General features: G+C 42.3%; 3 protein-coding genes across 8 annotated transcripts in view; all 3 read left to right on the top strand.

The window, feature by feature from the left end:
- The window catches only part of ikbkg (inhibitor of nuclear factor kappa B kinase regulatory subunit gamma), a 28869-nt gene extending 15732 nt beyond the window's left edge, over positions 1–13137 (top strand). For all 6 annotated transcript variants that reach the window (XM_026153593.1, XM_026153592.1, XM_026153596.1 and 3 more), the window contains 7 exons: positions 63–178; positions 282–434; positions 1045–1117; positions 1234–1368; positions 2522–2658; positions 2814–2890; positions 11900–13137. In XM_026153593.1, the coding sequence (XP_026009378.1) occupies positions 63–178; positions 282–434; positions 1045–1117; positions 1234–1368; positions 2522–2658; positions 2814–2890; positions 11900–12084 (876 nt within the window). In that variant the 3' untranslated portion in view covers positions 12085–13137. The remainder of the gene's footprint in view (positions 1–62; positions 179–281; positions 435–1044; positions 1118–1233; positions 1369–2521; positions 2659–2813; positions 2891–11899) is intronic.
- A 5148-nt stretch (positions 13138–18285) lies between these two features.
- Positions 18286–23409, top strand: sephs3 (selenophosphate synthetase 3). The gene is made up of 8 exons (XM_026154781.1): positions 18286–18702; positions 19371–19474; positions 19947–20054; positions 20224–20378; positions 21453–21543; positions 22114–22213; positions 22397–22609; positions 22703–23409. The coding sequence occupies exons 1-8, from the start codon at positions 18426–18428 to the stop codon at positions 22945–22947; spliced, it is 1293 nt and encodes a 430-aa protein (XP_026010566.1). The 5' UTR covers positions 18286–18425; the 3' UTR covers positions 22948–23409.
- Positions 23410–25323: 1914 nt separating this feature from the next.
- ap4b1 (adaptor related protein complex 4 subunit beta 1) overlaps positions 25324–25652 on the top strand; it is a 46438-nt gene continuing 46109 nt past the window's right edge. Inside the window, exon 1 of the mRNA XM_026153306.1 lies at positions 25324–25624. The gene's annotated coding sequence lies outside the window, so the exon portion shown is untranslated. The remainder of the gene's footprint in view (positions 25625–25652) is intronic.

The following is a 25652-nucleotide window of genomic DNA, read 5'->3' as shown; positions in this document are numbered from 1 at the left end:
TACCTCCTATACTTTTAATTCTAGCAAGCGGAGTGCAAAAAAGCTTGTTTGTGTTTTTGTAGCTGGCCAAGGACTGCGAGGCCCTGAAAGCTCAGGCAACTTCCCTGCTAGGAGAACTACAGGAAAGACAAAGCTGGTTGGACAAAAGTGAGCATGAACGCGTACTCCTGGAAGACAAGTAAGTTGTTACATCACCTGCAATAGATCCATACACAGAATTATGTCTTAGTTCACCCTTTAGGTGTGCTCATGTGTTTTGTTTTGTTTTTGCCTGTGTGCAGATTAAGCAGTAAAATAAAGGCCCTGCAGGTGGCAGAGCGGGAGCTTGAACAGCAGAAGAAACAGCATCATGTAGCCATGGACAAGCTGCTGCTGCAAACCCAGAGCTTGGAGCAGGCCCTGAAGTCAGAGAGACATGTTGTCACTGAGGAGAAGTGAGTCCAAGACGCGTACAGATAGAAGAAGCCAACATGATTCATATGTTTCTGCACTGTTGTGCTATTTAGAAAGATGTATTTGAACGGAGGAACATGCATTAAAAAAATGTAGAAGCTTTTAACTGCTCCCTTATTTAACAAGGGGCCACCAGAGTGAACGGATATGTATGTTTGATTTGGCACAGTTTTTACATCGGATGCCCTTCCTGACACAAGCCTCCCATTTTATCCGAGCTTAGGACTTAAGGGTACACTAGCTTGTGATGACCCTGAATAATTACTTTACTATTTAATCTTTTGTGCAAAAAAGTGGTTCTATATTAGAATCGGAATCAGAACCTTTATTGTCATTGTCACAGGTACAACGAAATTAAGAATGTTCCCCGATCATTGCATTACACTATTGATGCATTACACTGGTAATTATACACAATTATAACCTAATGGGTTTTAACCCAAATTGTGGTCAAAGTCATATGTGAACTGTGATAGATCACTAGCCAGACAGACTGATTGGTAATAGCTCTGTGTTGTTAACATTCTCTTTGGTCATTCCTCCTTTTGGTTTATTGAACGTTTACCAATATATTGCACTTTATTTCCTCAGGAAAAAACTGACACAGCTACAGCATGCATACACGTGTCTCTTTAGAGACTATGATTCTAAACTGAAGAATGAGGTAAAAATAAAAACCCAACCAAACACACATTAAATTAAAAAAGGTTTTTACACTCATTAGTTTTGGAATACCTTGGGGGTCAAGTCCAAACATGAATCTGTGTTTATGCATTCCAGGGTGGAGATCTGTGCTGCCGACTGGAGGAGGCTGAGCGAGCGCTGGCCCTGAAGCAGGACCTGATTGATAAACTGAAGGAAGAGGTGGAGCAACAGAAAGGCTCCCTGGAAACAATTCCTGTCCTTACTGCACAGGTATTCCTTCTTAGCTGTTGAGCTGACTTATAAAGTGGTCACTTGACAGGTCTGGTAGATGACAGTGACTATGGACACATATTGACAGTTGAAGTAAACAGCGGACTGACAGTCTACAGATGAACAGCGGCCAATGTAGCTAAGTTTATGCATAGAATGCAATTTGCAGTCTACTGACATCTAGTGGTGAGATTTTACACACTGTAACTTTAAATAAATAAAAAATGATTGCATTACTTTTTGAAAATTTCTATAAATTGGGAGATATTAGAGATATGATTTCTTTAGTCCACGATAGTGGTGTAGTGAATCTCATTGTCATGACCCAAGTGGGATGTAATCAATGTGGAGCAAAAATGCTCAAATGCTAATCGCAGCATCTTGAATCTGACACAAAGACTGTTTGAGAGCCACCGGTGCAACTTAGCTCTTGTCTAGAAATTCTGTCCATAAAAATTATGAATATAAATGGTGTTGAGGACAGTCGTGGTGGAGACCAACTCTGCTGGGATTGTGTTCAGCTCATTGCCTGAAATGTGGATGAAACTCTCACTGCGGGTGCACAGGGACCAAATGACCTTCTTCCGTATCTTTCAATGGAAAAATGCCCTCTCCACACGCACAAAGTACATGTAGAATAAATGCACACTTGAATATCTGTGAGAGGGTAAGGGGCTCGTTCAGCATTCCACAACCAGAACTAAAGCCACATTGTTCCCTCTGAATCCTAAATTCGACTAATGGATGGACTTTCCTAACCCCTGGTATAGACATTTTCAGGAATGCTGAGTAGTGTAACACATAGGTTCCATAGGCCTGGCCACTAGATGCTCTCCCTTGAGTGCCCTCCACATTATCCCAGCCAAGGTGAACTGGTCCCTCAGATTCTTTCCTCTCATTGGAGTCCTTTGAATCACTCTGGAAAATCTAAAGTGCTAATAATTGTTTCAAACCACCACAAACTAAGGTGACTTCAGCAGCTGGCCTGGAAAGAGTAGAGAGAACCTCAGTATTCTTATAATGATGACAGCACACATTTGAACTTCAGTCTTCATCAGCCACGCCGACATTTTAACATGTATGTAATGCCAGTTTATTGAAATGAACCCAAATTACTGCATGAAAAATGACCTCACATGTCTCTCTCACCCAGGCTGAGATCTACAAGGCAGATTTCCTTGCTGAGCGAGAAGCCAGAGAGAAGTTAAACCAGAAAAAGGAGGAGCTGCAGGAGCAGCTGAATCAGGCCTTGGCTGAGAATGAGAGGCTTAAACAGGAAGCTACCGCACGGTAAAAACCAAGACATTGCAAATTATAATAATTATTTGTGTCATCAGATTGGGTATGTGGATGTGTTTATGCTTCATTATGTGTGTTTCATCTGCATGTACAGTTAATAAGATGAGATTTAACATAGAACTTTTCAATGCTCCCTTCTGTTTCAGTGCACGTATGGAACAAATGAAGATGAGACACCTGGATGACTTCTCTGCACGGCCCACACTCATCCCCCCCCCACAAGGTACAGAATCATGATAGTTTTATTCTCATGAAGCTCTACTTTCACTACTGAAATAGAGAAAATTTCATGCTGTGTGTTTTTTGGAATTTATTTTCTTTTTTAATTTATTCACATATAGGGCTGCAATTAAAAACTATTAATTTGTTAAAGTTTTTAACAATTATTTTATTCATTAGTAGATTCAATGTTTTGTTCATAAGATTCAAAGAAATAGTAACGCTCTTTGGAAGTGCCCGTATCTTATGACGATGTCTGTTGAATGTCTAGTTTTGCTTGACCACCGTCAGTTTCCTTTTATGCAGTCACTAAAGAGCATGTGCTATTGGTTTGAAATCAGGTCACTGACTTGACCATTGAAGAATATATCCCATTTCTTTGCCTTCAGAAACGTTCGGGTTGCTTTTCCAGTATGGTTTGGGTCATTCTCCATTTGTACATTGAAACGTTATCTGATCAGTTTTGTGGCATTAGGCTGAATTAAAGCAGAGTGTAAATTATTATACACTTTAGAACTCATTTTGCTGGCCATGAAATGCTTGTCAGTCCAACTAATTATGAGCCTCTTAAAATGGAGGATTATGTAAAAAAATGTTTGTAAATCCTAAACATGTATTGTAATACTTTTTTTTTTAGGTCTGCACTTCAATTGCATCTTGATTATTTGATTGAAATCCACTGTGGTGGTGTACAGAGGATAAATGGCTAAAATGTGTCATTGTCCAAAACCATTTGGATCTAACTACATACAGTGGGGCAAAAAAGTATTTAGTCAGCCACCGACTGTGCAAGTTCCCCCACCTAAAATGATGACAGAGGTCAGTAATTTGCACCAGAGGTACACTTCAACTGTGAGAGACAGAATGTGAAAAAAAAAATCCATGAATCCACATGGTAGGATTTGTAAAGAATTTATTCGTAAATCAGGGTGGAAAATAAGTATTTGGTCAATAAGAAAAATACAACTCAATACTTTGTAACATAACCTTTGTTGGCAATAACAGAGGTCAAACGTTTACTATAGGTCTTTACCAGGTTTGCACACACAGTAGTTGGTATTTTGGCCCATTCCTCCATGCAGATCTTCTCGAGAGCAGTGATGCTTTGGGGCTGTCGCCGAGCAACACGGACTTTCAACTCCCGCCACAGATTTTCTATGGGGTTGAGGTCTGGAGACTGGCTAGGCCACTCCAGGACTTTCAAATGCTTCTTACGGAGCCACTCCTTTGTTGCCCGGGCGGTGTGTTTTGGATCATTGTCATGTTGGAAGACCCAGCCTTGTTTCATCTTCAAAGTTCTCACTGATGGAAGGAGGTTTTGGCTCAAAAACTCACGATACATGGCCCCATTCATTCTGTCCTTAACACGGATCAGTCGTCCTGTCCCCTTGGCAGAAAAACAGCCCCATAGCATGATGTTTCCACCCCCATGCTTCACAGTAGGTATGGTGTTCTTGGGATGCAACTCAGTATTCTTCTCAGTATAGGGTGGCTGTAGCTCAGGTGGCAGAGCAGGTCAGCCACTAATCAGAAGGTCGGTGGTTCGATCCCAGGCTGCACCCTGGCTGCATTCCAAATATCCTTGGGCAAGATACTAACCCCATGTTTGCCTACTGGTGGTGGTCAGAGGGCCCGGTGGCGCCTGTGTCCGGCAGCCTCGCCTCTGTCAGTGCGCCCCAGGGCAGCTGTGGCTACAATGTAGCTTGCTATCGCCAGTGTGTGAATGTGTGTGTGAATGGGTGAATGACTGAATGTAGTGTAAAGCGCTTTGGGGTCCTATGGACTAGAAAAGCGCTATACAAATGCAGGCCATTTACCAGGCCATTTCTTCCTCCAAACACAACGAGTTGAGTTTATACCAAAAAGTTCTACTTTGGTTTCATCTGACCACATGACATTCTCCCAATCCTCTGCTGTATCATCCATGTGCTCTCTGGCAAACTTCAGACGGGCCTGGACATGCACTGTCTTCAGCAGCGGAACACGTCTGGCACTGCGGGATTTGATTCCCTGCCGTTGTAGTGTGTTACTGATGGTGACCTTTGTTACTTTGGTCCCAGCTCTCTGCAGGTCATTCACCAGGTCCCCCCGTGTGGTTCTGGGATCTTTGCTCACCGTTCTCATGATCATTTTGACCCCACGGGATGAGATCTTGCGTGGAGCCCCAGATCGAGGGAGATTATCAGTGTATGTCTTCCATTTTCTGATGATTGCTCCCACAGTTGATTTTTTTCACACCAAGCTGCTTGCCTATTGTAGATTCACTCTTCCCAGTCTGGTGCAGGTCTACAATACTTTTCCTGGTGTCCTTCGAAAGCTCTTTGGTCTTGGCCATGGCGGAGTTTGGAGTCTGACTGTTTGCGGCTGTGGACAGGTGTCTTTTATACAGATGATGAGTTCAAACAGGTACCATTCATACAGGTAATGAGTGGGGGACAGAAAAGCTTCTTACAGAGGACGTTACAGGTCTGTGAGAGCCAGAGATTTTCCTTGTTTGAGGTGACCAAATACTTATTTTCCACCCTAATTTACGAATAAATTCTTTACAAATCCTACCATGTGAATTCATGGATTTTTTTTTCACATTCTGTCTCTCACAGTTGAAGTGTACCTCTGGTGCAAATTACTGACCTCTGTCATCATTTTAAGTGGGGGAACTTGCACAATCGGTGGCTGACTAAATACTTTTTTGCCCCACTGTATATGTTGTAAATAAATGCAACAGTGAAAAAGGAAAATACTTTTCAAATTAGCGATCCTACTTTTTTGCCTAAATATTAGCACGGGTATTTGTGGATGTTATTCTTACAGTGTACTTTTAATAGTAATTATATAATAATAATAACTTTATTTATAAAGTGCTTTCAAACAAAGTGCCGTACAACTATTTGAAACTAAAAAGATAAATAAAAGTGATACATAGTAGGGCTGCACAATTTTGCATAAAATGAGAATCCCGATTTTTTTGGCTTAGAATTGAGATCACGATTCTCTCACGATTTTCTTTTCCAGTATAAATATTTATTGCACTTATTAACTGCACATCAACTTCGTAACAGTTGAGATTGAACATAAAAACAACAAATAAACATAAAAACAATAAATGTCTCACATTTTGTTGTTGCCGCAAAATGTTGTACTGCTTGTAATTCCGTCTCCACCGTTGCTCGACACTGCGTGTATAGAGCAGGTAGTGCAACAATAGAAAAATAGTTGCAGGACGGCACTGTGTAGCGTTTGTTTAGGATGTTGATAATTTTCCTAAGTCCCTCGTTTTGAACAGTGTTGATGGGAGCCATATCTTTGGTCAGGTGATAAGTGATAACTTCCGTAATTTCTTTGTGCCTGCTGGAGTTCGACGGGTATGGGGAGGCGCTGTATAAGGTTCCTGATATTGATCAGAATCAGAATCAGAATCAGAATGGGGTTTATTGCCAAATGTTGAGCAGGTTTACAACATTAGGAAATTGCTGCGGTGCTTCAGTGCAAACATAGTGTCAAAAATAGCACTTAAATAGACATGGAAAAAATTAAAAGTAGGGATAAGAATTAAAAGTGCTAAGTGGAAAGATATGTGCATGAGATATACATGAGATATATACATGAGAATAAGAATTAAGAGTGCTACGTTGAAAGATATATACATGAGTGCAGGTGGTGATCAGTGCCAAACATGGAATGATGCAGTGACACAGCGTAGGGTCATGTGTTAGTGGCGGGTACAGTCATATGGTTATTGTTCATGTGTCCAACAGCAGAGGGGAAGAAACTGTTCTTATGGCGAGAGGTTCTGGTGCGAATGGACCGGAGCCTCCTGCCTGAGGGGAGCAGGTCAAACAGACTGTGTCCAGGGTGAGAAGGGTCAGCTGAGATCCGAGCTGCACGCCGCAATGTCCTGGAGGTGTACAGGTCCTGCAAAGATGGGAGTCTGCAGCCAATCACCTTCTCAGCAGAGCGCACAACACGCTGCAGTCTCTGTTTGTCCCTGATAGTGGCTCCAGCGTACCACACGGTGATGGAGGAGGTGAGGATGGACTCGATGATTGCAGTGTAGAACTGCATCATCGTCCGTGTTGGCAGGTTGAATTTCTTCAGCTGCCTCAGGAAGTACATCCTCTGCTGGGCTTTCTTGATGACGGAGGTGATGGTGGGCTCCCACTTCAGGTCCTGGGTGATGGTGGTACCCAGGAAGCGGAATGAGTCCACAGAGGTGATGGGGGTGTCAGTCAGGATGATGGGGGGGAGTGGGGCTGTGTGCTTCCTGAAGTCCACAATAATCTCCACTGTCTTCTGGGCATTCAGCACCAGGTTGTTGTGGCTGCACCAGGACACCAGACGTTCAACCTCCCTCCTGTAGGCAGACTCGTCCCCGTCCGAGATGAGTCCAATAACGGTGGTGTCATCTGCAAACTTGATTAGCTTGACAGACTGGTGGGTGGAGGTGCAGCAGTTGGTGTACAGGGAGAAGAGCAGAGGAGAAAGAACACAGCCCTGAGGGGAGCCGGTGCTGATGGTCCGGGAGTCCGAGACATTCTTTCCCAGCCTCACATGCTGCTTCCTGTCCGTCAGGAAGTCAGTGATCCACCGGCAGATGGGATCAGGCACATTCATCTGGGAAAGCTTGTCTCGGAGATGGTCTGGAAGGATGGTGTTGAAGGCAGAGCTGAAGTCCACAAACAGGATCCTGGCGTAGGTTCCTGGGGAGTCCAGATGCTGCAGGATGAAGTGTAGGGCCATGTTGATGGCGTCGTCTACAGACCTGTTGGCTCTATATGCAAACTGCAGGGGGTCCAGGAGGGGGGCCGTGAGGGTCCTGAGATGGGAGAGAACTAGGCGCTCAAAAGACTTCATGACCACAGATGTCAGAGCCACGGGTCTGTAGTCATTTAGTCCAGTGATCCTAGGTTTCTTGGGGACAGGGATTATGGTGGAGGACTTGAAGCAGGCAGGCACATGACATGCCTGCAGTGAGGAGTTGAAAATGCCAGAAAACACTGGGGCCAGCTCGTTTGCACAGTGTCTGAGGGTGGCAGGAGACACACCGTCTGGGCCGGGAGCTTTCCGAGCATTCAGGTTCTTAAACTGCTTCCTCACATCTTCTTCATGAATATGAAGAGTTGTGGTGGGAGGAGGTGGTGTGAAATCCTCTTTTGTGTGGGGTGAGGAGGGGGGTGTTGTAGGTGAACGGTTTGAAGGTGGTGATGGCTCTATGGAGGGGGGAGAGGTGGGGGAATTAGTGTCCAAAGTGTCTCTATTGTTGGGGCCGTTGGAGGTGTGAAGGCTGCCTGATGGCTCGTCAAAACGGCAGTAGAAGTCGTTTAGGGTGTTGGCTAAGAGCAAGTCATCAGTGGAGTGGGGGGTTTTAGGCTTGTAGTTTGTGATATTCCTAAAACCTTTCCACACAGAGGCCGAGTCATTCTCTGAGATCTGCTGCTGCATCTTCTCAGAGTGCTGATGTTTAGCAATGTCCACTTCTTTAGTGAACCTGTACTTGGCCTCTCTGTAGCAGTCCCTGTCTCCGCTTCTGAACGCCTTTCTCTTTTCCAGCCACAGCTTTTTGAGTTTAGGAGTAAACCAGGGTTTGTCATTGTTATAACTCACCCTGGTGCGTGATGGCACAATGCTGTCCTCACAGAAGTGGATATAGGAGGTGACAGTGTCCGTAAACTCGTCCAAGCTGTTAGAAGCAGCCTTCAATGTGTCCCAGTCTGTGGTCTCCAAACACGTGCGAAGCTCCTCCACAGCCTCGTTGCTCCACAGTTTTTTAGTCCTCACGACAGGTTTGGAGAGCTTCAGCCTCTGTCTGTACGCGGGGATTAGGTGGATCATGACGTGGTCAGAAAGTCCGAGTGAAGCGCGGGGCACCGCGCGATAGGGGGATCAACGGGGCGCTGATCGTGCTGTAACAGTGGTCTAATGTCCTCTCCTCTCTGGTCGGGCATTTAATATACTGCTTATATTTTGGAAGCTCATGGCTCAGATTGGCTTTGTTAAAGTCCCCAAGAGCAATGATGAGAGAGTCCGGGAATGTCCGCTCCGTGTGGAGAATCTGCTCCGCGAGTGCGCACTGAGCTGCCTGCGCATCTGCGTCTGGCGGGATGTAAACAGCGGCCAGGATGAATGAAGCAAACTCCCGCGGAGAATAAAACGGTTTGCTGTTTGATGTTTGATGTTTGGGTGGTTGACCGGGACAGATTTTCTCCAGTCACTTTCTTGGCCTTTACAGCTTCGTCATCTCTCACATGCTCTCCGTTGTTTTTTCCCTGCCAGCTGACTTCTGTATCACGTGGTATAAGCCTCCGCCCTTGTCATTTGTTGAGCAGGAAGAGTGAGCGCGTGTTTTCATGCAGCTTATGTCCCGGATCAAAATGCGTACAATCTTCATCTTTTTTTTTCTTTTTCTTTTTTCTTTTAAATCGTTGTCATTTCGAAATTAGATGGCACATAAGTATGAATTGAGATCGCGATTTTCTAACGATTAATTGTGCAGCCCTAATACATAGCAATACAAGTAAAAAACATAATACAAGTTAAAAACAGTAAGAATTTACAAACTATTTTTGCTATTAACTGTTTTGCTTTTCTTAGGCTACGTCCACACTGGTGGAAAAATGTCGAGGAAAAGCACCAAGTTTTTTTAAATGGACTAACAATGAGGTGGAGTTGTGCTCCGAGTAACACAAAAGTACAAAGTTGCAAAAGCGAGTGAGAATTAAAGAATTTGAAGAAAAGCTATCTGATGCATGTACAAACTGATATTAATCTTTAATAGGGCTGTCAAAATTGAGAGCAAACAAAACAACTGCTGTATAATGCCCTCCGCTATCTTTAATTGGTCACATGACTGCATCATATGACTAACATGTGTCATTGCTTTTAAAAGTCTCCGTTTTCGCTGTCCACACTGCGACGCGAAAGCACCATCTTCAAATGTATGCATTTTCGAGAGCGTTTTGAAAACGCTGCGCTTTCTGTCGGGGAAAATGCTGTCTCGGTGTGGACGGGAGGCCAAAACGGAGAGAAAACAATGCATTTTCGTTTGAAAACGATTCATGGATCCATCCATTAGTGTGGATGTAGCCTTAATTCAAAATCGTGTGAAAGTCTTTACTGCATACTGCTACTGGCTGAGTACCTGCTTGCATGTGTCAACTTGATTAATGGAGCTGATTACAACTGGCTATATTACTGTCAGTGCAAAAGCCTCTTCCCAACAAGTATTGATTTAATCAGTCAGAACATAATGAGAGAGGGAGAGAGATGACATTGTACTAATTTGACAGCTGTTTGCGGTTTACTCACAGGTATAGAAAAGGTGATGAAGCAGCAAGTGCAAAATACCGCTCAGCTCTTGTTGTTAAATTCCTTCATGTTATGGTAGCCTTCCTTCTGGACACTGGTGCACTGCTGCTTACACGTGGCGAGTTGGCAGTTCGTCTTGTAATCGGAAGGTTGCCGGTTCGAGCCCCGGCTCGGACAGTCGTTGTGTCCTTGGGCAAGACACTTTACCCTACCGCCTACTGGTGATAGCCAGAGGAGCCGATGGCGCGATATGGCAGCCTCGCTGCAGAAGCGATATGGCAGCCTCGCTGCAGAAGCGATATGGTAGCCTCGCTTCTGTCAGTCTGCCCCAGGGCAGCTGTGGCTACAACTAGGGATGCACCGATACCGGTATCGGGTATCGGCCTCGATACCACATTTTCTAAAGTACTCGTATTCGTTAAAAGTCCCCCGATACCGAGGACCGATACCACGGTCTGAGACCTGTCTATGTTTGAGCGGCATGTAAGGGGTTAATCACAGGCGCCGAGTGCCCGCCCCCAGGCCCCGGCTGCAGTTCAGAGCTGGGAGAAAGCGAGGCGAGACATATCAGCTGTGTGGAACTATTTCAAAGTGAACGAAGACGCGACGCGGACTGCAAATTGTGCTCAGCGAAATTGTCCAGAGGAGGCTCTAAAGGTAGCGCATTTAACACAAGCAATTTAATCAAGCACCTAAAATCCCAACACAACAACGAGTACAAAGAGTTTACCCACGCTTATTAGCACAGAGGAGCATAGCTGATGCTATAGCAGTGGGACGGAAAATAGTTGGGCATTTTAAACATTCCGCCCTAGCCTACTCCCGCCTCGAGGACATTCAGGGACAGCTCAACCAGCCAATAAAGAGACTGCAGCAGGACGTACAGACGCACTGGAACAGCACGTATTACATGCTCCAGTCCCTCATTGAGCAAAAGCGAGTGCTGGGCGTGTATGTGTCCGAGCACGAACTCCCTGACTATCTCGCTCACCAATGGGCTCTTATGGAGACGACTGTTGCCATCCTCGCCCCCTTTGAGGAACTAACTAAAAAAGTGAGCAGCTACGACGGACTAGCCTCTGATGTCATCCCAGCTGTGACTGTGCTAGTGACACTTCTAAACAGAGAAACAGACAAACAAATTTAAAATTAAATTTTGTTTTTTTTTATAATTATTTATTCTGTAATATGTTGCATACAACATTAAATAAATGTTCTTAATTCCAAACTAGTCCCTTGTTTGTTTGTTTGTTTTTTGTTAAATTATAGGACTAAAGCTGTTACCTGCAAATTTAAATCATGTTTTTATTAAGTACTCGGTATCGGCGAGTACTGAAATGCAAGTACTCGTACTCGTTTCCAAAAAAGTGGTATCGGTGCATCCCTAGCTACAACTGTAGCTTGCCTCCACCAGTGTGTGAATGTGAGAGTGAATGAATAGTGGAATTGTAAAGCGCTTTTCGGGGCCCTCAAAGCGCTGTATAAATGCAATCCATTATTATTATTATTATTATTATTATTATTATTACCAGAGAAACAACAGAACTATACTGAATTAAAATCGTCCTGTTGATAACAATAGACAGTCTAGTTTTTCAAGTCAAGATCAGTGTATACGTACTTGAGTAAATCTACCTTTAACCACCACCATGTACTGAGGAAATGTAAAACGTGGTTTCTCTTTTAAAGGTTTTCTTTCTCTCGGCCTTAGGTGTGTTCCCCCCTTTCAACACGGTGCCCCCTGCTCCCTCATTCCGTACTCCGGGATTGGGACCAGTCGGTGATCAAGGTCCAGTCGGAACTGAGGAGCTGCCGGATTTATGTTGTCCTAAGTGCCAGTACCTGGCTCCAGATATGGACACACTGCAGATACATGTAATGGACTGTATACAGTAACATAATCATTATTGCCCTGCACACCATGACAACAACATACATAGATATGCAGTATGTATAGTCTGTTTAGATTCAGTGTGTCTTCTCCCATTTCTGGGTGCCCGCTGGAAAAACATGTTTGGATAGTTGCACCTTACTCTCGCTTTCTCTCTCAAACAAATACACATCCACAAACCTGAACACAAATTCTGGATCTTTCTGTTGAACAGTTCAGTATGCTGGAATTGAGACAGTTCATGCCAAGGCAATCTGATGACAGTTTGAACAAGTGAAAGAAAAGCAAGAAAATCAGCATGATATTTCCCTGTAGCTCTAGTGTGGATCCAGTCTCTGCTGTAGTTTTTCCCTTTCCACAATCATTATAATCATTTCTGTTCTTATGTTTCCCCTCTTACCTTTTCCTATGCTTACTTTCCTCTGAGACAGCACTTTGATGCACATTTTCTTCAGTATTTTTTAGATTCAGTGATTAGATTCACATGATCCTCTATCCCCCATTTCCTTGCTTCTTTGCTTCAATGCTGTAGTGATGACAGAGGAGCACACTACATGCTGTGAAGTAAATGTGTATACTTGTAATTCCATCAGTCCAAAAGATCAGTAATTATTAGACCTAAGGTGATGATAAGTTTAGAAGAAAAAAAAGAAGTGACAATCCAGATGTTATACACATGATCATGTGAATAACATATTGAGCTTAAAAAAAAAATCAGATATGTTATGGTTGTAAACGTAGCTGTCTGCATTACCTCAGAACATGTATTATGATGTATTAGAGATGGATTTACTCTTGTTGGAGGAAAAAAGTAACCATTCTCTGTGTTCTGTGCCTGTGTACATGACTGACTGCACCTCATGCTAAACCCAGTCCTTAACCCAACAGCCCTTTTGTGACCCTTCTATTGTCTTAGCTTTACCTGTTGCACCTATTTATCTATCTGAATGTAAGATTTCTTCACAGTTTGTGTGGATTTTAACTAAGTATAGAAACATTTGTGGAAAAAATGCATCAAACTGTTGGAGATTCACAAAATAAATCAGTTATTCATTTGACTTTATATGTTTTTATATAGATATGGAATTGATGTTTCGTTTAGAAACACTGCTCCAGAGTGGGGTTCAAACACGTATGTCATGTGACATAAGTAAGGGTTTGGTGGCTCACCTGCTGTTTCAAGGCAGGTCAGGCGCAAGGATTCAGATTTTTTTTTTTATGGGTGTTTTCCCAGGCTGTTGGCAAGGCTCGCTAAAAATAAAGCTCACTGAGCCCCAAAACAGCTTGACACAATAAACATATCGGTCCATTCTCAATATATTTTTAGCTGGATTTATTGTGTGTTTCATAACAATCACTAAGCAACTGAAACAGCTTCAAGAAGGTCAACAGAGAGAAAATGGTATTGTTGAAAATTTTCTGAAGGACACTACCATCAGCGAGCACTCAATGTGGGAACAGCCTCGGTGTTTTTTCTTCCTTGTTTGTACCGGTATTTCCCCAAAACACGTGCTGATCGAAGTTATTGATAGTCTGGTGTAATAATTGGCCTTAATTGTAATTGTGCAGAGTTTGTGTATTTTTTTTTCTTTTTTTTTTCTTCACAAAACAGCATTATGAGATGTCACTGTGGAAACCGCTCTGATTGTTTCTTAACCTCGACACAATTTCGGCATAGTCACACCATTGCTTCACACGTTAGACTCACCTTGCCTTTGTTTTGCGTCATCGTAAATGCTTTCTCGCAACTATAAAGAAACCGTTTACAACACGTGTCAAAGTCAAGGCCCGCGGGCCACATCCGGCCCGGCGTACAGTGTAGTGGAGCTAATGTGGCTGTAGTTAAGGAATTTAATACGGTAAAAAAAATACATTTTTCCTGGCCAAAATATATTTCAAATATATGGTAAATATGTTGTATTTGTGATGCTCAAAGAAATATATTTTTGAAATTGAAAATATATTTTTTTCAAACTGAAATACATTTCAAAAGATATTTTAGGGTGAAGAAAATACATTTCCAACCTTACGGTAGAATGTATATCAAAGTATCCTTTATTTAAAATGTATTTAGTGCAATAATGATAATAATAATAATAAAAGTAAAACATGTCTTATGTACATCTGCAAAAAACAGTTGGATTCAAACAAAACAGTCAAAGGTTTAGCAAGAATTAGGTTGTTTGTTCATTTGCTTACAGTATTTCACATTACACAATATCTCACTATAATGTGGCGTTAACTTGACTTTGAAATCATCTTTCAGTAATACAGTAAACAAGATACAACAACTGCTATGTTCACTTTAATTTTTGACAATATATACAATATAGTAATTAAAGGAACACACTCCACTTTTTTTGGAAATAGGCTCATTCTCCATCTCTCTCAGAGTTAAAAATGCAGCATCTTCTTTCTAGATCCGTAATAGGGCTCTGGAGCGTGATCTTACCGGATGGGGCGTAGCCAGGATTTTTGGTCGAGGCGCCATATCAGCAGGCCAAACAAATGCTTGCTGTGTGGTCGGTTGTGATGTTAGATTGCACAACCGGCAAGGAAATAAGCTTGAAAATGGACCCTCTTTTCATTGTTTCCTCACCTGGAAGCATCATGAGGGAGCTTATGTATCGGATGTTACCAAAAGAAGGCGTCTAGCCTGCATAGCAGCTGTGAGACGAGCTGATATCCAGTTCTCTACCATCCCCAGATATCTGTTGGTGTGCTACAGTATTTTCATTCTGGTAAGTTCTAAATAAGTTCATATTACTGTTTATAGCCTATTAGTTTTATTTTCAATGTGCTCTGAGGTCATAGCAAATTAGAACAAACATCATAATGAGTGATTTTGCAGAACTACCTTCTATTTATAGAGTTGCTAATTATTTGGCATTATTGCAAGCAAACCAGCCTATGAAATGGATGAAACAAATCCTAACTGGTTTCCAACACTACACATGGGGCACTGCCGGAACCTTTGCTTCAAACTACATGCTGCATACCACCATGCCAATCAGATTACATCTTCCATGTGAGGGTGAAAAGGTGACCCTCCTGGATAAGATGGCAAAGGTTTGCTGCGTTTTGGTGAACATGTGCCCCAGTGTGGTAGTAAAACCAGGGGAAAATGCTCTTGTTAAATACTCTTAAAAGTCTTGTGCTGTATAGTGATACATTTAAAAAGAGACAGTAAATTACAGAATGCTAGTAGTGGGTGATATTATTTAAATGCTGTCATGATTTTATGTGAACATTTTGTCATTTGTAAACTATAAACGACATGGATACTACATTGTAACTGATGTGATGTTTTACAACGTGGTTGTAATTTTAAAAAAAAAAGGTAAACATTTATTTGTTTCTTTATTCAACTTTTGAACAGTGTTACTTAGTAAGTACATATTCAGTAAATGCAAATCATTTATATAGCCCCCTAAATGCAACATTATGGGTTATTCAGAACAGAACTATGCTTGGAAAAATATTTTCCCATCTCTTGAGACAACTCCTCCACAGTAGCAGGTGGAATTTTTCTTTTTTGAGGACGGCTTCTTTTACCTGTCACTGCAGATGGTCTGTTTTTGTTTTGATCCAGAGCCCTTTTTGGGCCGCTGAAGAGTAGAGGTCTATCTTATGGCCAACCACTGACAGTATCTTGGCCATATTACCCAGCAAAACCCAGTATGTAGGTTCATCTGTAACAGTCCCTGTGACACGGATCAACACTGTTGCTTCTACTTAAACAGAAGAGCAGCGACATGGGTGCAGGTCATACAGGTGCAACCTTCCCTGTGATGCTCACAATGACCCATGGCTGCAATGCTGGTTCATTCAGTCTTTGAGATTTCAGTACCTGAAACACACAAAGACAAGGTTCATTTAAAGACAAGAACTTTAATGAGCCACGGCCGACACAGATGTGTTTAATCTACTTTCAAATACATTTATAATTAAAGCTGCAAGCAGCGTTATGAGGGCCCTCGCACCCCCGGCGTGTCGAGCCACGCCCAACACCTAAAACCAGCACCTCCGATCTGATGTCACATTGATGGAATTCATGCATTTAACCACCAGCTAACATTTCAACTCATTCATTCATGATTAGTTAGTCGTTCCACTAGGTGGCGCTCTAACCATTATGTACAAATGGCATAACAAACATTTCCGAGCTCGAGTCTCATCACGCCTATGAGCTTTGGGAGAGATTGGACATTGTGTTTTTGAGTGACAGCAGATTACTGCTTTTTGGCGAGTGACTGAAACTCTACGTGCCGCCATGACCACCCCGTTTCCCTGAATGTAAAAAGCTTCGCAATTTAACATCACAAAGGTCTTTAGATTCCACACACAGGAGATTGCATCAATCTGATGAAATCCCTTGGAGGAGTTCGTCAAAGTATGGTGCCTGAAAAGATGGGAAAATGTTGCCAAAATTACACATTAACTTTAAAATGGCTGACTTCCTGTTGGATTTGGGATATTGCTCCAAGAGACTTTTTTGTACATCATATGATCTTCCATAAGCTTACCAGGTTTCAGACTCATAGATAAAACACAGAGCAGGGGCTGATATTTTGGAATTTTGTAGGGGGCGCTGTGGAGCCATTTTGCGCTATTCAAGGAAAATGGTTACATAACAACAAAGCCTTCATCACATTGGAGGCGTGGGCCAAGTTTCAAGCCTCTATAAACTTTCCAAGCCCCTCAAAAGTAACTTCATCTTTCATGTTGAACAGCGTTGCCACCAGGGTGCGCCGTTCAGTTTAAAGTCACATTTTTTACACTGAAGCATTACGAGGGACTGTTGGTGATATTCACCGCTTTTGAGGTGGCCACGATGAACCTGTGAAAATCAGTACAACAAAATTAAAGCCATGACATTTCCTGTTGCCACTAGGTGGCGCTGTCCGTATTTCCGACAATGGGCACATCAATCTGTTCAGGGCGGGTGTGACATCATGCCTGTAAAGTCTGGTACTGATCAGACTGGATTTCATTGAGTTATACTAATTTGTTTCTTCATGGCGTGACATCAAAGTTCGCCATGCCGCTGGGGTCACACCCTTTTGCGAAAAGTCACAGTTTTCACTGTAACCCAAGACCAACTCCTTAAGGCTTTCCTGGAGAAATTTGAGGCTGCAGATGTCACCCATCACTATACTGTACCCCAAAGTGTAAAACATGACATTTCCTGTTCCCACTAGGTGGCGCTGTCCTTGATGTCAAATATGGCAGTTGAAATATGTTCAGGGGTGGAGCCTTATCATATGTGTTCACTTTGGTCAAGGTCAGAAAATGTATGACAAAATGAGAGGCAATACGATTTTCATGGCGAGTCATCGAAATTCGCCATGGCGCCACGGCCTCATAGTATTGTGAAAACTCAAAAGCTCTGCAATTTAACATGGCACAAGGGTGTAGTTGACACTGACCAAATTTGAAGCGTATAGGACCAAATGCCAAGGAGGAGTTCGTTAAAGTTCGAGGCATCGAAACGGTAAAATCAGAGCCAAAATGTCACATTCAATCCAAAATGGCGGACTTCCTGTTGGGTTTAGGACATTGCCATAATAGACTTTTTTTGTTCGACTCTGAACGTTATATAGGGGTACCGACTTTCAAACCTTTAGGCCATACCCATACCGGGGGCTCGCGTTTTTCATTTTTCTAGGTGGCGCTACTGAGCTAATTTTCCCTGGCCAAGTCTGAGAACATTAAAATACGTAAATTTTCACCAGACCTGACGCGTGTGCAAAATTTCATGAGTTTTCGAGCATGTTTAGGCCCTCAAACGGCCAATTCATTTGCCGAAATAATAATAATAATAATAATAATAAACAGAGCAATTACAATAGGGCCTTCGCACTGTCAGTGCTCGGGCCCTAATAATATGCAGAATAATAAATCCGACGAATAGTAACAAGTGTGCCTCTTTACATAGGCACACTTAATCAGTCTGTGGTCCTATTGCTTGACTGAGAAACACAGGGAGAAGCCGGAAGTAGAGTCATCACCTACAAAATAAAGCGTTTTCTCTAGAGCTCATTCAATTTGTTGCCCCTTATTTTTTTCTGGTATAGTGGTAACAATAAATCAAATCCCCAAGTTATGCAACAAATGTAGTATTTGGAATTTTTAAAAACATTTTGAATGCTGTTAGACCTGCTGAATCGCAAACGATTTTATGGTGAAAATAACACCAGGAAGTTCCATTTATGCCGTTTAACTTTTCCAAGGTCTTCCGTTTCACGTACCACTCGCTAGCCACACGCTCCATTCATCCGTGTGCCTGTGTTCACCGGTGTTATACTACGCAGCTGGTATTGTGTGGGAGAAGAGGGCCACGAGCATGTCAGGCTCAACTTCCCCGCCTCCCACAGTGGAGGCTGTGGGCACTGAGGGATGTTTTCCCCCAGGATACAAACCGTTCAAACCCGAGGAGCACGGACTGGAGCGCGGGTTCCGCCTTACAAGCTTTTCGGAACTGAAGGGATGAGGCTGCAAAGTCCCGCAGGAGGCTCTGCTCAAACTCCTGGCGGGACTGGAGCCGGACCGGGCCGACGGGACAGGGAAGGCCGGAGACCAAGCTTCGGAGTTCGGCCAACAGCTACCTGGCCCACGACTAGGTAAAGGACAAATTCGAAGTTAGTAGAGCTAGCCATTATACTCTAAAACCCAAGTTAACGTCAGTTAGCTAATGCAACTGTTGCTAACCTAGCTAGCTTGTGTTTACTAATGGCAGCTTATTTGACAGAAAGCAATGGGCGGAAAACACTTTAAGATTCAAATACACACACACACACACACACACACACTATATTGATAGCTAAAGCTACCCATATAGTGCTTAGCTTTAGCTTGAATAGTGCTTTAGCTTGGCTAAATAATTAATACATGTAATAGTTAACTAACCAGGCAAGTATAGGACACGTGTTTTGCGAGTTATCAAATTACCACACGGTAAGTATGAGTCAGCAGAAATGTCTCGGATGCTCTGAGTGCGAAGTTCGTGCAGATAGTCCAATGTTCCTGTTGTAACTGACTTGCACACTTTCTAACTCCGTGTAACAGCAATATACAAGTTACACTGAGTAACCCCCAAAGATTAAAACAAATTCATGTAAAGTTCAGACAGTGTCAGGCAATTCCGTGTAACAGTCCCGTAATAACTAGACTACTAAATTTGTTTAACTGCAGTTAAATACGGACTACCAAAAATAAAAAGTAGTAGTAACACAAAATAAGTCAACTTTTGTTTGCTTGTCTTGTCCTCATCCTTGTGGTGTGTTTACAGGCATAGGGATGGACTCCGCTGTCATTCCTCTGAGACATGGAGGACTGTCACTTGTCCAGACCACAGATTTCTTTTACCCTCTGGTGGAAGATCCATACATGATGGTGAGTTTACTAGCATGCATTTCCCGCCACTAAGCATTACTACACAGTACATGGGCAAGGAGGGAAAGCTATGCAAACAACGTAACAGGATAACTTGCTGATAATTAGGCATCTTTGTTTAAAGTGACATCTTTTTTTTTTCTTTTTTATAGTATTATAGCAGTATAATAGGAGATTTTAGCCCATAAAACCAAAACCTCAAATGCACATATTAAATTATTACTTATTTTGTCCAAAACAGTACTGCAGACTATAATATCAAGATTTAAAAAAAAAAAAAAAAAAAAAAAAAAAACACATCGCAGGCAATTAGACTGTGATACTGTGATAAAGCTTCCAGCTCCTTCTGTTCATTAGTTATGCCATTGGCAGTTTTTGGTGAGGATTTCTGTCTTTGAGTGCCACCTATCTATGGGAGCTTTGTAAAGCTAACAGTCACATGACTGTTACTCTCTCTCCGTTTGTCTTACAGGGCAGGATAGCATGCGCTAATGTCCTCAGCGACCTCTATGCCATGGGCATCACAGAGTGTGACAACATGCTGATGCTACTGAGTGTCAGCCAGAAGATGAATGAAAAGGTAGGATTTTGTGTGCTGTGTTGAGTCAGTCTCTGATGTGATTATGAAGTGGGGGCTGTCAACAGATTTGTGTCCTTGTAATTTTCATAAACAAATGAACATTGATTAAAGCTAGCATAAGCGCTTCGTTGATAGTTTATGGTCATGTGTTTATGCATGTGTGAAACAGGACCGTGAGCGCGTGATGCCGCTGATGATTCGAGGCTTTCGTGACGCAGCAGAAGAGGGAGGAACTTCAGTGACAGGTGGACAGACTGTGATAAATCCCTGGATCATTGTGGGAGGAGTAGCATCGGTCGTCTGCCAGCCTAATGAGTTCATTATGTGAGTACCTGAAACAGCTTTACTTTACTATAGTTAGATCACCCCAGTCTGTCAGTGGTGCAGTTCTCCTTAATTGAATTCCAGTTTTAAAAGCACCGGTTTTGATATCAGTGATGCAGATTGGTTGGTATTACATCACTGTTAATGTTTATTTTAATTGGTCAATTAGAATTTCACCTCATATTTATTACATTTTTACAGACCTCTTTATGTCCTTTTGGACCTGATCTTCCCTTTTCCCAACTGTTAATGCAATCCTACCTCTGTAACAAGGAAATCAGGGTCATAATTAACACTGTTAACAAACCTCCAGAACCCCTGAAACTACATTGAATTGTAATAATACTTTAACATTTTGTGTTCAACTGTGGCCACAGATTTACATTTTCTTCTTGGCAGGGATGATGCATGTGCATGACAAATGGAGGTGCACATGCGTTCTTAATGTAATTATCAAATAATACCAATAATGACTGGGAATACAACAAATTTGTTATTTTTAAACTTATTCGTGACAAACTTATCAATATCAGGCTTTTCTTGAGAGTCTTATATCTACATTTAGTTCAACTCCTGACATAGCTAAGCCAGGTCTCTACTTAGTTCTAGATAGAGTGGCCTTCAACTCAGTGGTACTTCAGTGTAAAACAAGGACTACTGCAGTCCAAGTAGGTGGAGTTGGAGTCTGCCTCACAGCAGGACAAGACCTGCATAACTGAACTAGCCAGGATGCCTGGGGAGGAAGGGCCACATCCAGCTAAGCTTTCATAACAAGAGTGAGGGTGTTTGAGCAGCTGTGAAACATGGGGGACCACACAAGTCAACTCTGTGTTGTGAGACGCTCTGCATTCTTATCTCTTACAGCTACAATATTCTGGGTATGACTAACTTTTATTGCTCATCGGCAATAAAATTCTATTGAACAATAAAAGTTCTGCCAGTGCCTCATTAGCAGAGATGCCTGTGAAGACAAAGAAACAAAGACCTTTTATGAATAACGCATTATGAAAGGTTGTGACTCACAAAATGCAAAGATTTGCATGTTTTATGTTTACGTTTTGTTTTATTTTCCAGGCCTGATGGGGCTGTACCAGGTGACGTTTTGGTGCTGACCAAACCTCTGGGCACTCGGGTGGCTGTAAACGCTTATCTGTGGATCGATCAGGTTAGCCATTCAACTGTGTTCACAGAAATATTAAGTGTAATGTTGCCACAGGAAACCAATTGAGAGTTTCCTTAGCTGTGTGTTTGGGATCATTGTCTTGCTGAAACATCACCCTCGTTTCATCCTCATCCTCCTGGTAGATGGCAGCAGACTTTTATCATGAATGTCTCAGTACATTTTTCCTTTCATCCTTCCTTCAGTGTTATATGTAGTGTGGTAGCTTTGTTGGCTAGCTGAAAACAGCCCCACACCATGATATTAATTGGCACTTGGTTGACAATATCTGGTGAGAATTGCATGCTGACACATTTGGAAAAATGTTTACAAGAAAGACAATATGTATTGGTTACTTCCTGGTCACATGAGCTAAAATTGCTCCAGTTCTTTGATGAAACGCCCAAGACTGCTGACAGGGTTTGTGTCCGTGTAACAAAAAAATGTTTTGTTTGCTAACAGTTCTCCTTCCTGCAAAGGTTCACAGCTGCCATGTGTGGGTCATTGTGCATGTAGAAATGTATAAAAGCACTGCTTTGAAGATTAATTATCTTGTTGTTGTTTTTGTTTTACCAGCCTGAAAAGTGGAACAAGATCAAGCTGGTTGTCACCAAAGAGGAAGTTATAGAGGCCTATCAGGAAGCTATGTTTTCCATGGCAACCCTTAACCGCACAGGTACACTACTTTGATTAAGATCTTGAGTCGTTAGTGGTCATGCAAATGTATTATTAGTTAACTATTTAACTAAATAATGTTTAAATTACAGTTAGCAGACTTTATATCAGCTGTTATTGATTAATTTATTTTCCCTTTTCTTTCTTGTGGTTCTACTCTGGCTCATTCACATTTTGCCTCCAGCGGCGGGTCTAATGCACAAGTACCAGGCCCACGCTGCCACAGACGTGACTGGTTTCGGCTTGTTGGGTCACGCCAACAACCTGGCAAGACAGCAGCAAAACGAGGTGGCCTTTGTTATCCATAACCTTCCAATCATAGCCAAGATGGCTGCCATCAGTAAAGCCTGCGGAAACCTGTTTAACCTGCTTCAGGGCACTTCAGCTGAGACATCCGGTACAACCAGTGACATTAAACATGTGGTTAAATTTGAATAAATGCAGTATTTAAAGCTAGAAACTCACATCCCTTCTCCCCCCTCTTCTCCAGGTGGGCTGCTGGTGTGTCTGCCCAGAGAGCAGGCAGCCAAGTTCTGCTCAGAGATGAAAAACCTCAGCTCCGGAGCAGGGGGTCAGGGGGCGGTGGGCGGAGCGTGGATTATTGGTATTGTGGAGAAAGGCGACCGTCATGCTCGCATCATTGACAAACCCCGCATTATCGAGGTTCCACCCCGAGGAAGCCAGGCAGCAAATCAGGAAAACAGCTCCACCAGCCCTGACCCCAGTGTGTCATAGACACTGTCACCCTCTGACACTGTTCTGGTGTGTGTGTGCAAGAGAGAATAAGTGTGTCTATGTGTGTATTAATTGTTGTTCATCCCATCTACCTTTTCTGTCAAAAAGTTGACAGTGCACAGACCAAAACCCAGTGTCATGTGATCCACTGAGACAGGAAATGGACCACAGGCTGCATACATGTCCAGCTTTAGAAGGAGCTGCTAAAACATGGTGTACTTCTCATGTTTCATGTTGTAACTTCAGGGCACAATGTACTGCCTCTCTCAGCATTATTTTTCCCTGTTGCCTTTCATATAGAAAACTTGTTTTATATGATTTATCAAAATCATAAACAGCTTCTGGAAAATGAGTTTCAGTTCTATAAAAAAGAAAAATACTGAATCATACTTGCCCAAAGTAGCAAATAATGAGAAGTGTGTGTGTGTGTGTGTGTGTGTGTGTGTGTGTGTGTGTGTGTGTGTGTGTGTGTGTGTGTGTGTGTGTGTGTGTGTGTGTGTGTGTTAGTTATGGTTGGATTAGGGTGATTTATTTTAGGATGTATGGCTAACATTAAATGTGTTAATTTGGTGACAGTTTACTGTGGAAAAGAAATGATGTATCACTCCTAGAACCTGGCTCTGCCCACGCCATCCAGAGGAAGGTTTGAGCAGCTTCCTTTGGGACCTGTTGGGCCGTGTTCAGATTGTCCACCTGGGTCAGCAGTCGCCTGACCGCCCAAGCACAAAGTCCGCCCTTCCTTGTTAATGAAGCTCTGCCTTTCAAACCCCAACCAGCAGGGCCGGGCAGAGTGGATGTTTGTCTCTGGATCAGGGATTGGACTTTCAGTGCTGGAGGTCTAGTGCTGTCTGTTTGTAGATTTCTTGCTTTTCACAATCAAATAAACCCATCATCAATTTAGACCAAAGTGCTGTTTGGGTCTTATGCAACTGTAGTGTGAAGGCACGTTTTTATTTTTACACCAAGAAACCTTCACTGAAAAGTGCTAAGAATAACATTGAAGGGGTTTGGAGCAGTCTGAAGCCTGATCTTTTGCCTCACAGGGATTAGTACATACAATGAGTTCATTATTTGAACCTTTGGTCATGTTTAATACAAGCATACACCAGTCGTGTCAGGACTGTACTGCCGTGTTGTTAGTATCAGTCATCCTGCTTGCTAGTATACTTGTAATATTAAGCTGCTCAGACAGCTCCTCCATCACTGGTGTTGACTTGGACATTCAGACAACGTCCAAATTCACAAATGTTAATCTCACATCATATTCATTTCTAGATTAATAGCTACTCCAGCATTTTGACATTGAGACCGTTGACCCATTTTACTTTGTGGGACTGACACACATCCATCACTACGCATGTGCCTCATTTAGCATGATCTTGTTCTGGAAGACAAAAAAAAAAACATCCACTGAGACCTACCTACCTACCTACCTACCTGGAGTAAATAGAGTAGTATTGATCTACTGGGTGGATGAATATATGCAAATGCACTGCTAACAGTTTTTCAGTTAAATTCTGGATTTTGTCATCTTCAAATGGCTGCATGCGTAGAAAGTTATAGCGGCATACGGCCTGATTTACACTGGGTTACCAAAGTGATCTGTGTACAGATAGCTGATCCATGCATGTTTGCATGTAAACCTGATGCTGTCTGAGGGATTTCCATGGAAATCAGTGAGTCCCTCCCTGGACAACACAAGAATAAGTTCACAGGAGTAGGTTGAATTTTGGTTATTTTTAAATCACCTTATTTGTGCCACCATTTCCTGCATAAACATCAGTGCAGGATAAAACCAGATGAAATGTTCTGGACAGAAGAGACTCATTACAAGTTTTCTGTAATTTCAACCAAATCAATTTAAAGCAAAATGTAACAATATTGAGTGAAAATCATATTGTTTTCCCCATTTTTTCCATAACCAACTTTGAGCATCAGCATCATGGGATATATCAGTTTCAATAGGAAAACTACAAGTTAATGTTTAATGTAAAGGAACTGAGCTCTTGCTGCTACTCTCCTAGCTTCTGACTTTCCACATTTGCATCTGGACCAACATTCATGTGCATGATTTAAAAAAAATATTTTCTTTTGATTATAGCAGTCTTGTCATAATTATTTGAGTTTATTCTTATGCTATACAAAGTCTGATTATCAGCCAAGAGTAGAAAAGGACTGTATGGTCCCAGACATCCAGGGATGAAATATAGATAATTTAGTTTAATAGTTGGTTTGTGGATCTACAAATTTGATCTTTTTTGCTGTGTGCATTTACTTTTCTGTTTTAAACAATACTATGCTTATAGAAAGAATGTAACAAGGGTCACTGAAACTCAACAGTTTCTTAGGTGCCTGCAGTGGTTTAATCCAGCTCTGCTCTAGGCAGTTAAATCTATAAGACTGTACCCTATGTCGGTCTGCACACGATTAACAACCACTGTCAGATGGAGTAAATGGAGTAAAGCAACATTTTCCACCGAAATATAAACAAAGTATCAGATAGGGGAGAGTATTACCTTTGTCGTGCTATACTCACGCCAGCCAGCAGAGAGCAGCGTGGGATTAAAACGAGAAAAACAACACTGAAGAAGAAATGCGGATGTGTAGAGGGAGTAATTATTCTAGTCCTTTTTGTTGTGTTGTTACGGATGAACTTCGTCCTTCAAAGTGCTAAACGGTAACGCTTTTAAAATGAACAAGTTCGT

Source organism: Astatotilapia calliptera, chromosome 20, assembly GCF_900246225.1.
Source record: "Astatotilapia calliptera chromosome 20, fAstCal1.2, whole genome shotgun sequence".
NCBI classification, from domain to species: Eukaryota; Metazoa; Chordata; class Actinopteri; order Cichliformes; family Cichlidae; genus Astatotilapia; species Astatotilapia calliptera.
This window is presented reverse-complemented; position numbering and strand designations above follow the sequence as displayed.